The sequence below is a fragment of the Scophthalmus maximus genome, chromosome 7 (assembly GCF_022379125.1).
Source record: "Scophthalmus maximus strain ysfricsl-2021 chromosome 7, ASM2237912v1, whole genome shotgun sequence".
Classification (NCBI taxonomy): Eukaryota; Metazoa; Chordata; class Actinopteri; order Pleuronectiformes; family Scophthalmidae; genus Scophthalmus; species Scophthalmus maximus.
The window spans coordinates 2416726-2428783 of NC_061521.1; the positions used below are offsets into that span (position 1 = coordinate 2416726).

The following is a 12058-nucleotide window of genomic DNA, read 5'->3' on the forward strand; positions in this document are numbered from 1 at the left end:
AGGCCGTGACAGCGCCACTGAGATTTTTTTCTTTTCCCCCAGCCTTCTAAGAGGATTAAGTCTGAATTGTGGTGGTATTGCGCTTTTTATAAGAGTGATGCGGGGAAACCTGATGGAAGATAATCACCTGGTCTGAACATGCAGAATGTAAATTGCAGCTTGGAGCTTGATGCATTCCCAGAATGGGAAGATTTAGAATCCGGCAGAGAGAGCAGGATAAATACTATAGATTCCTATAAAGCACCGGGCTCATCACAATTACTGTCGCCGTCTTCTATTCTTACTCGTTTGTATTCATGGAAGTTGTGCATTGGGAAACGGCAAATACTCAAATGCAACACAGAAGGCCGAGCGTGGTTTTGGCGATTGTCCGCACATCTGAAACTATAACAGTGTCGCTGAAATGGATCCTGGTAAACGGGATCATTTCGCTCACTATAATCCCGTGCGTTGGATTCGCTCTCTCTCTGTTAGTTGGTGTTTTCACAGGTTCAGCTCATCTGACACCGGAATCACCGGGCACAATCTCCCCTTCTATTGCTGAGATCAAAAGGAAATGAAGTAAAATGAAGGACATTATGGTTGATTTCAAGAAATAAAAATGTCATCACGACCTGAAAAAAACAGAGCACCGACTTCCACGGCAGTCGCCGGTGTCAGGAGGCATGAAAAAAGCTCCATACCAAAGCTGGATCCACCATCAATGTGTCTAACTCCACACACACACACACACACACACACACACACACACACGCACACACACACACACACACACAGGCTCTTGAGCAGCAGCAGATCTCATCTTATTATCTGCACACGCACGTACACACTCGGCTTGTTTATCGAAAAACCAAGGCCGATGAGGAGTCAAATGAGAGGGACAGGACAGGACAGGAACGTCGTTTTTTCATTCCTTTGTTCGTTCACGTCCTGGCCTGAAGACCCGCCCGTCTGCTCAGCGCACCACTGGGTACTGCACCCCGATTAGCAATGGCATGAACACGCTTGGGCATGCGTTACACAATCTGGCATCTGTGGTAAAACAAAACACACACAAACACGACAGACCTGTAAAAGGCCAGTGGTGCCACTACGCTCATGTTTGATAAATATATATATATATATTCTGGGCCAATGTTCATCCTACATCCGCAGGCGTCCGCTTGTGCGGCACGACACTGACAGAAAATCTAACGGATAATTATCATCCTTATCATTTGGACACCGATATAAAGATTTTAAAATATGATTCCATCAACAGCTTAGTCCGATAGATACCAAATAAGGGAATCAGTGTCTCACAAACATATCATGAGTCATTTAAAAAAAAAAAAAAGTAATGGAAATGGAAAAATAGTTGGAAAATCCTCGCTTCTGTGCTGCCAATAATGTCGTGCAATAATCACGCAAAGTTCCAACTTTGACTGTCGTCTAGTCGATGACCTAACATCAAGGCATATGACGCAGATCTGCAGAGCGAGGTGAGAAGGTCGCAGGACGGAAACTTCACGCAGAGAGCTGCCGCGCGGCAAAAGAGAAACGACGTCTCTTTATTCACCTTAGACATCCCGTCTGCGGTGTCAGATTACAGATTACTTCTCTACACATATATATATATATATATATATATATATATATATTCATCATTTTCACTGGTTAGAACAAACTGCGGAAAAACAACCCCTGGCAGATGGCGATGATGTTACATGGACCAGCTCCAGTGAAGCACAGGGAGAGTTCAGGCGAACAAATACCAGCCCAGTGATGGCATGAGCAGGCTCGGGCATGTGGGGCTCACCGGCGTGACATCCACCGCAGAGCCCACTGAATCAGCAGCACCGCCAAACACACAGGGAGCACTGAGCGCACCCATTGTCAGACGGCCGCGGGTCTGATCGAGAGACAGACAGAGAGAGAGAGAGTGTCACGATGTGGAAAAATACAGCCAACGCACAAAATATCAGGGGCCGCTGGACGTCCACGGGATGCCGATTTGAACTCCGTTAGGTGGATTGGAGGCCGTGGGTGTGAATGTGAGAGGGAGTGGTTGTTTGTCTCCGCGTGTTGGCCCTGCCATACATGCTGGCGACCTGTCCAGGGGGGAGCCCCGCCTCCCGCCCCAAAGTCAGCCGCCATTGGTTGACAACGGATGGACGTGACGGTTTCATGTTGAAGACTCCCAGTGATCCCCGGTTGGTGGACTGAGGCTGGACACGAGACAGTTTGTTCCTAAGTGGCATTTCCTTGATATGATATCTCGGAGTCTCGTGGTTTCATCATCAAGTTTTATCCATTTAGTTTGTCACGGAAAAGTTGGGAACAAATGAATCTGTTTTCAGAGCTTCCTTTCAACGGGATAGTTCATGGCCAGCAATGCGGCCATGAACTACTCCGATTCTCTGCACCGGCGCGAGTTGGCGCAGCAATACATGGCACAAGTACGTGTTTGGCAGGGTCCCCTCTGCAACAGTGGGACTCCGACTTCCGCTGCTGCCACTTCTCCTCCAAACTCCGTGAAATGACATCGCTGATCACCGTCTCCATGAGGTGACGCATTAACTATGCATAGGTAACCTCATACAACCCCACTTCAAAAATCCCTGAACCATCCCTTTAAGACCTTCTGGTCTCACAAATATCAGTCCTTACTTTGAAATGAAAAGCCAATATGCATCCAAACCCACAACACGCAAATGAAAAAGACCCGGCTGCCAACCAGCTGACAGCCAGCGGCTGATTTGTAGTATCATGGAAGTCACATTCACGGGATCTTTTCTATTTTCATAATCACTTAGCAGGGAACTCCATGAAAGTGTAACAGTGGTCTGTGGTCTCCTGGTTTGGCATCTCTTCAAGCCTGGCGTTTTTCAAAGCTTGTTCATTAAAAGACGGGCGGGCTAATTAAAATGACTGTCGGTCAAATGCGTCGCGCGGCTGGAATTATATTACGCACACCACAATCAATCAGGCCGAAGATTCAATTTAAAAGCAATCAGCATTTGGTGGCTTCTCTCGAATCAATGGTAATCCGATGATAATTTTGACCTCGAATGTGGCCCTTCGTTTATTTTTAGCCTCAAACGGCCCCGCTCCCTCTGTAGACTAATGGGAATAGATGCCAGGCACGTTGGGGATGCGCCCGATCCCAGGCCGTGGCTCTCCACACCACGTTACCCGGGGAAAATGGCGCCGCCGTCAAGCCACGGAGCACTCGGCGGGTCGGATGAATAGTTTAAAGAGTGCTTTTGACGAGCGTGTTTCCAGACGGGTGGTGGCGGATAGTGTCTGGTGACCACATTCTAATTTTTTTCTTCTCTCAGTTCACGTTTTGGCGTCAACACTTTGGACATAATGACAGTAACAGTGTGAGACACGCAAAGAATTTCACTGTATGGGTTTGTGCGCCAAGATTAGTAGATGACTTACGTCTGCGGGTAAATTATGAATTTGGCCGGTTGATATCTACGCAGATCAACCGACGAGGGCACTGAGAACATTTTTGAGAAGCATCACTTACAGTACAACAGTGACTATATCATCTCACTGCGTCCCCGCTTCTCTAAATTCTGATTAAACTAAAAACCAGAGACGCAGCTCGACTGAAAAGAAAATCCACTAAGCCACAGGAAGGAGAAGTTGCGCTCAACGTCCCATAATGAAACCCCCCCCCAAAACAACAGGAATTATTTCTTCAGTTTCAGGCTCCCCGTCTCAGCGGGAGCAGCCTGAGGACAGACCGGGCCCCGCGGAGACGACGGCAAACGACAGATCTGCACCGTCACGTCAGACAGCCGAGAAGAGAGGCGCTCTTCATTACAGCATGCATCAACTCTCGCTGCCTTAAACCGGACTGAGGGGGCACGCCTGCGCTGACAGCCGCCCCTTAGGAACTTCAAACACACCCGAGCTCGTCCAGATCCCAACGGGGGGGTTTTTTTGCTCCCCAGGAAATTATCCGCTTTTTGGGCGGAGCGCACGGCAAAAACAACCCCCCGTGCACTTCGATACGCCTCCCCAGAAAATGTACAACTTTTATGAATATATGGCCGCGCTTATCTTACCCGCAAAACCTCACGATAACCCACGAGAGCCCACCTGCCATATGCCACTGAATACAAAGTCATAAACCCATTAAGCGGCGCTATGATTAACTCCTTCAGCTCTTCACTGCACGATCTGCGGACGGACAGTTGTGGAGCGGTCCGCTTGTTTTTCTAACCCGGCAGCCGAGGACGAGGGGATACGAGCAAGACTGTCAGCAATAGAAAAAAAGTAGGAGAAGAGGAAAATTGGGAAACGGCTTCCCGGTTGCAGCGAGATAAAAGCTCTTTTGGCCGGCCGCGACTCGGCAGCCAACCCGCTGCGTCTGCGCGTTCGCAGATGGGAAGGATGGAAAAGGAAATATCTTTTCGTGCCATTCGTCTCTGCTGTAGAAATAAGTCCGTGTTCCGGTTTTGAGAGCGAACGTGTTTTCATCGGGAGGGATCTCCAAGTGTGGACAGTCATGAGGCCGCGAATGATTCAATTGTTTGCAGAGTTAGAAACATCAGACAGGCCCACGCACCTCCAGCGAAACTGACATCTTACCTCACGCCGACCCCGTGTTCATGTGAGTTTTACAGAAAAGGCGTGTCTGGTAATAGATTGGTACCCTCCCGCTCAGAGCGACCACAGCAGCAGTCTTTATACCGTCACTGCCGACAGATGCAGGCTTTTCTCAAACTGTTTGGAACCCGAGAAGCGCGAAGTGGAGCAGGAAGGAGTTCTGCTTTGATTCTGTGCACGGGAGCTCAACAGGCCCCGCGCACGCGAGTCGTCTCAGCTCACCGGAGAGGACTGCCTCCGACTTTTGCACATTCCAACACGCGGCAAACAGTTGTTTCTCCGTTGAGCATTCTGCATCCGAGAAAACCAGCCTCACATCTGTTTCATCAAAGACGGAGTAAGGAAGACAAACCGTGGTAGAAGTCTCCTCAAACTTCTGTCCGCCTCATGCTTGGCGTCGAAACACCTGCTGCATTTGCGCAATGAAATGTGCGGAGGTGAGAAAAGCTTCTCCTCAGTAATGTATCAGTGTGCTGCATGGCTCAGACCACGGACTTGTGTAAAGTGACCCCATGTGATCAGATCAAGATCCGACACCTACAGAGAGTCGATGGCTCAACACCGACCCGGCAAAGCCTGCCTCTCTGGTGTTACCGATGCGACTTCCATTTTCCCAAGCGGACCGCGCCACCCCCGGCGAAGGAGGCCTCGCCGGGGGTGGCGGGCTGCCAAGGTGGGTCGGGGGGCAGATCATCTTCCGCCCAGCTGCTGATGCCCTGTTACCCCCCCCCCCCCCCCCCCCCCCCCCCGAGCCATTCATCACGGCTCGCTGAGAGTCAGATATGTGCTGCCCTCCAAACCCGCAGCTCCGCGCTTTCCTCCCTTTCCCCTGTGGATCTGCTCCGCTGATAGCTGTCGGGGGGCCGCGCTGATGCACCCAAACACCCACCCACCGTGTGTTTGCATGTATTTGCAAAACTGGTTTGAATCTGCTTTAAGAGCTTAGTATGCAGCCGGTGCCTTCGCTGTCACTACATGCTGAACGTGAAGGACCAGACGGTACGTTTGCAAGTTGCAGCTTATCAACTACACAACACATACTGTACGTTTGTACACTTTAGCAGACGGATTTGGAATGCGCGCTGCGCAGTTTGAGATTTCTTTGACTATCTTTGCGTGGCCACTGGTCTCCAGTACAGTATGAAAAGAGAGTTGCTTGCTTACGTAATGTAATCCATCATTGTGAATGTGAACAGCACGTCTGAATTCACTTTGTCACTGCATCATCTTTGCATTATGATGCAGTTTAAACGCAGTTTGATTTAAAGGGCAATGTCCTGAGATCTCCATTTACCTTCTGACAATAATTTAACTTGGAAATAAGATGAAAGAGCCACTGGAGTTTTTGACCAACAGCGCTATGGATCCCTGTTTCGTTTGTATCTGGTGCTCCAGTCCAACTAGTCCAGATGAACAATGGATATGCACAATGCGAGATTCTAAATATTACCAACTGTTTCAGGTTTCAAGACTAAGTCAACTCTCAAAGCAGACTTGATTGTGGATACATTTCATACCATACAAAACTGACCAATGGACCCCCCAGTGTGTGAAATGGTTCAAATGGAAATTTGTGATGAATAGTACAAAACATGCAGAAAAAAAACTGGCACAAGCAATATGACATGCTTTCTTGCCACGGCATTATGGTGCGTGGTTGTGGTACGCTCACAATATAATGACAGCCATAAATGTTCTCGCTGTGGAAGCACACGCAGCGATGTTAAGACACACACACACACACACACACATATCCAGGAGACTCAGGTAACCCACTGCCTGGCTAGTGATATACTGTCGTGACTGATGCCGAGCTTAAGTAGTAGATGAAGTCACAGAGAGGGAAGCACTCGCACACGCATATCGACAGACCCCCTTGGCAGGGCGGTCGCCGGTTAAATTCATGTCACTATTGATCGGGAGGTGATTCAGCCGATTGATCGGGGTCTCCGTTGATGGATTGGAGGGGAGTGGCCACTGGTGAAGGTAACAACTGGCTCATGGGGCGGGGAACCTGTGCAACTTCAGTAAAACTGGAGAAATCGCTACAAGATATGGCTTTTTCAGGGCCGATACCAATATCGATTACTACTGATCTAAGAGGGATAACCAATATTGGAAACCAATATTATTCTGCAGGAAAAAGGTGTCAAAAGGGAGGACAAAATCTAAGGACAATTTGAAGCAGACCTGAATAAGTAATCATGTTTCATACTTGGTGTCAAACACGGACATCCATAGGCATCTATACATCCATGTCCGCTCTCTGCTTGTTTCCAGGTATCTTGGCATCGCGCTTCTCTTCGGCGAGTGAAACACACGATCAGTCGGACTGCGGGGAAACAACTGACCTGATCCCCAAATGTGGATGTGAACAACCTTAAATAAATAAAGCTGAGAGTCAGGACTTTCACCTCACAGTCATCGTTTCATTTCGACTCCGGTGTGCTGGAGCACAGAGCCAAAACAATGAAAAAATGTGTTGTCCTGAACGCTGCACTGTATGTAGCCAGGAAACCATCCACAAGCATAAAAGGGGACATAGACTTGGGGGGTTTTCTTTTTGGAACAAATCAATCACCACAGTGAGCTCACATGTTTCTGAGAATCACTCGTGCATGTCGGATACTAACTAGAAGGGTCGGAGGTCAGGGAAACAAGTTAGGAGGAGGTCATGCTTCAGTGTCTTGCTCAAGGACACTTAGACAAGGACACAGTGGACGCACTGACTGAACCGGAGGCCACGCAGTAACAGAGACAATCTCTCTCTGGCAAACAAACCAACCGGCCTAGTGCCTGCAGCAGGATAGAACTTTAACTCAGCAGGATAAAAACACATGCGAAACAGACGACTGATAGAAGATTGTTTCATGTCTAAAAGACGTCAAAAAAACTGCATCTTGTTGACCCTCAAACTTGGTTGCTGATCTGCCAACTGTAACGTTGCCTGGACACCAATTCAGATCATGTTGCATGCATTGTATGAAAATTACATACAGATACAGAGGAAGCCATTGTACAGGTTGCCATTAACATGTATGTACTCTCAAGCCGAATCATCATAATGTGGGCTCAATAATTGGAACTTTTTCTCTCCAAAAATGTTTGATAAAATGAAAAGGTGAAAATCTATAAACATCTGAGCAGAAAAGAAGACAATTGCATGACAAACGTCTTATGTCCATCTCCCTTGGCTCAAGTTGTGTGGGTTGTCATTGTGCATTTTTTGACAGTTGAACCAAGATAAAGGATTTGCATTTCCCCTCCAAAAAAACAAATTTGAAGTTCTCACCCCCCGGCCCCACCCAGCTCTTACCACATTGTAGCAGGACTTCTTGTCTGATCCCGTGAAGTGATAGGGGTCGACTGTGTTACAGCTCTGCATGTAATTCTTGAACATGGTGTTGATGTGTTTCAGAGACATGATGCAGACGGCTGAGCTCGGGGACGGCTCGGGAGAGTTCGGTTTTCCCCGCGCGAAGGCGGCGAACAGGACGTCGTCCCCCTCTTCCACATTAAGCTGCTTCTGCAGCTCAACGTCACTGCCCACTTTGGTGACGTGGGCCGCCTGCAGGATGTTGAATACCTTCATGTCTTTTGCGGAACGTCGGCGCCGCTTGTCGGTGCTGATGCATTCGAGGGGCATCTCCACATAGCGGCGGATCACCAGATCTGAGGAGCACATGCGAACGATGCGGGTGTGGTAGGCCTGGGAGTCCTTGCTCACCCGCTGCACAGTGAGGAAATAGGTAAAAGGTCCACTGTGGAAGGAGTAAATGTAGCGCAGGTAGTAGTTCCCACGAAGAGATGGAATCAGGTCCATGTACGAGTGGTTGGAGAAGAAAGTGAAGCCATTTTGGCTAGTCTTCATCTTCCGCAGAGAGAGGGTGTGGGGATGCGGTCCATTGCCTGGTGCGTTTTCCAAGCCAGGGATCTCAGAGTTCCCCACGAAAAACTTGATGACGTTGCTCTCCACGTTGAGCACCTGAGAGCCGGAAGGGCTGACCACGGCGTCGGCGTCACCGGGTTGACCCCTGCCTCGCCTCACCTTGTCGGCGAAGCAGTAGACCTGTTCGTCGACAGTTTTAGGGCTCGTGTCATCATCCAGGACGTGGCGGCGGCAAACGCCGTTGTCCGCTGAGCCGCAGCTGTACAAGCCCTTGTCGTAAATGTTCTCCACCACCATGGCGATGTTGTGGTTGTCCACCATGCCGCCGCTCCCCGCTCCGGCCGGGTTCTGGCCGCATGTCTCGTTGGACAGCAGTGGCCCCGTGCGGTACTCTGAGAGCTTGGTGAGGTTTGGAGACAGGGCATAGATTCGGTTCACAGCACCGACATAGACGATCCCATCGAGCGTCACCATGTTCTGGATGGGGAAGTCTGCAGAGAACGTCGGGAGCTCGTAGTTGACCGAGAGGTTGAGCTTGCTGGTCTCTGGTGATTTATCACACTGGCCCTCTGCGCTGGGGCACAGGGTCCACAGCAGCATGACGGCATGAAGCGTACGGCGATTCATCCTGTACCAGAAATAAAGAGACATGAGAAATGAGTTGGAGAAACATACCTATACTGCACAAAGAGCTGAAAAACATTCATCATAGATATCTCTGAATAGGTGGCCTCAATTGTCTGGAGTGGGAAAGTGTGGGGAAAGGCGCAATCTGTGCTGAATAGGGAAGGATGAAAAGAAACAAGAGGGGCATCCATGTCCCGTTTTAGACTCACAATAGAACTGTGCCAGGATGTAAAACCAGGGTTTACTCACTTCACCACAGGCAGTGAAACCAGTCATACGGAATTGACTGCAGTCATTGTGGTGACACAAGCGCGTTTAATATCAGGCTCCCAAATCATCAGCGCCTTACACTTCTGAATCCACTGACCCCCAGAGAAAAGCCCAGCAGTCAGACTCGAGTGAGCACTTCTGTGGTGCTCAGCCCCGCTCCCGAGTGACCACAGCGCAAAAGGCGAAGCAGTGAATCACCCGTAGAGCGGGCCCGCTCTGCGGGGCGACGCAGCCCAGGGGCCTAAGTTTAGACAGCAGAAGCCCAAGGGAGCAGAGATAAACTCAATTAAAACAAACGAGGTGGGAGGGAGAAGGCAAGGGGGACCGTCCCTGCAAAATGATAAATAACCCCATGCCACTAAATGGAAATCCACTGGGGGACGCTTTTAGTGGAGAGAGGGAGAGGGGGGCCGGGCGGGAGAGCAAACACCAAAGCCTTTGCAAAATGTGTATTTGCATGCTCCCTATTTGGATGTGGTTTTTGACACAATCCCCCAGATAAAATAGGAGCCCAAAATATAAACCCAAAACAAAGCAAAAAAACATACAGCACTGTCGGCTTGGATTTCATATTCATGCCCCCCGGTAACTGCACTGATTCCCTTGGATGCATATTCTGACAGATTTATGACTGATGTGTCACTCACTGTTCAACAGCTCATTTGTTTTATAGGTCTGAGGGGGAGAGGAGCTCCGTTTTGTCACATACTGCCACAGTATCTCAGGAGGAAGATGTCGAAACGAACAGAGCTGACAGGTGCTTACAGACAAACTCCTAGACATGTTACTAAGAAGTGGCGAAGCCGGGTCACACAAGACTTTTACGCAGCACTGTTGGAGGAGAGGAGGAATAAATCCAAAACCAAAAGCAGTCTTAATGTTCTATTATAGAAGGGTACACGGTGTAAGAGGTAGTTGTACATTATTAAGGGGATAGTGAGATGAGTCACAGGTTGTTTTGGTCTAAAATTCTGAGTAATGCGAGTAACAGGCGACGCGTAATTGCGCACCTGCGCCGAGCCGAGCGGCTGGCTGCCTCTTTTTTTTGTCTTCAAAGAACAAAAGGCGGTTGGGAGAATGTTTTCAATCCTAAAGGAAAATGACTCATGGCGAAAGGTCTCAGAGAACACAAATGGGGAAGTGGGCAACATGTGGAGTCAGGGGCCAGTAAAAACATCTCAAAACACGCTGCGGTAGTGTAACCCAGAGGAGGAGGAGGATAACAGTCCGAGGGGACTGGTGATCACAAACTTGAGAAGAGTCAAGAGACTGGAAGAAAAAGGACAAACTCACCTGTGTGCGAGCAACAGAGCAATCTCTCTCTGGTTCAAATCATATTCCACCGGTCGGCACCGCAAGCGGGACTTTGTGTTTTTCACTTTCTCATCAAGTCCGAACTAATCGCTTTTTTTTCTGCTTTTTTTTTAAATTTCCTCTTCGCCTATTAATTCAGAAAACAACCCTCCGAGATGAGGAAGGGGGAATAAAAATCAGTCCGGAGGTGGGCAAGTTCTTTTTTCCTTCTCAACTCAACGTGACTTGATTTGTTTCTCTGCTCCGTGGCACCGCGGCTGAGGTCTGCGAGGGTTCCCTCTGACTGACTGATCCACTGCGTCCAGCCAGAGGCACGCTCCGCATCTCAAGCTCCTCCTCCTCCTCCCCCTCCTCCCCCTCCCCCCCCCCCTCCCAACTGCGTCCCGCGGAGCTCAGGTGAGACCCACAGGAAGAGGGAGGAGGAGGAGGAAGACGACTTACCTGGCGCAGGAGAAGCGCGCAAACTGGAGATTAGGAGCTCTGCTTTGTGATCATCATGCAAAACCACCTATTTTCACCAGAGTCACTTCAGAGTAATTGGTGCTTTCATGTAATTCATTTGTACTTTGTGACTCCGTGGTTTGTATACGGAAGTACGGAAGAGTATTAGAGCCAGGCATAAAAAAAAAAATTTAAAATGAGGGGGAAGATTTTGATTTATTTATTTAACATTTCGACAATAAAGTGGAAATGTCGAGGTTAAAGTCGAGATGTCGAGGGTAAAGTGTAGATGTCGAGGGTAAAGACGAGATGTCGAGGGTAAAGACGAGATTGAAGTCGAGATTAAAGTCGAGATGTCGAGATTAAAGTCCGGGGTCACGACATTTCGACTTTATTCTTAACATTTCAACTTCATTCTCGGCATTTTGACTTTATTCTCTAAATGTTAAATGAATAAATCTTCCCCCTCATCTTTTCCCCTTATGCCTGGCCCTAATACTCTTCCGTATTCATATCCTTTCTAGAGCTATACTTATTCTAAAAGTACTGAAAGAGCAGAAACGCAGAGGGATTTTTCCAACATCATTCTCTCCAAAGAGAGGACTTTAGTTTAAACGCCTTTGTTTGACTCAATATCGCCCTGCGTGGCTTCCTTCAAGGTAAAGGTGAAAGGTGCAACAGGCTACGTGTGGAGGGGAGGGGCCTTTCTTCTCCGGCTCCCACCTGACTCTCCTCTCGGCCCCCTCCCCCGGTGAGTCAGACTACTGGTTGGCATGTTAAAATGGCTCACTCAGCCGTGAAGAATGATCTAAGTTAAAAAGGCTAAACCAACTCTGTGTGTAGTGTGTGTGTGTGTGTGTGTGTGTGTGTGTGTGTGTGTGTGCCTTGAAGCCATGAATCACAGCGGGCAGC

General features: G+C 48.9%; 1 protein-coding gene across 1 annotated transcript in view; it reads right to left on the reverse strand.

The window, feature by feature from the left end:
* met (MET proto-oncogene, receptor tyrosine kinase) overlaps positions 1-10987 on the reverse strand; it is a 57711-nt gene extending 46724 nt beyond the window's left edge. The window contains exons 1-2 of the mRNA XM_035642937.2: positions 10685-10987; positions 7922-9122 (exon numbers count right to left, since the gene is read on the reverse strand). Of these exons, the coding sequence (XP_035498830.2) occupies positions 7922-9121 (1200 nt within the window). The 5' untranslated portion in view covers position 9122; positions 10685-10987. The remainder of the gene's footprint in view (positions 1-7921; positions 9123-10684) is intronic.
* Positions 10988-12058: the final 1071 nt, after the last annotated feature.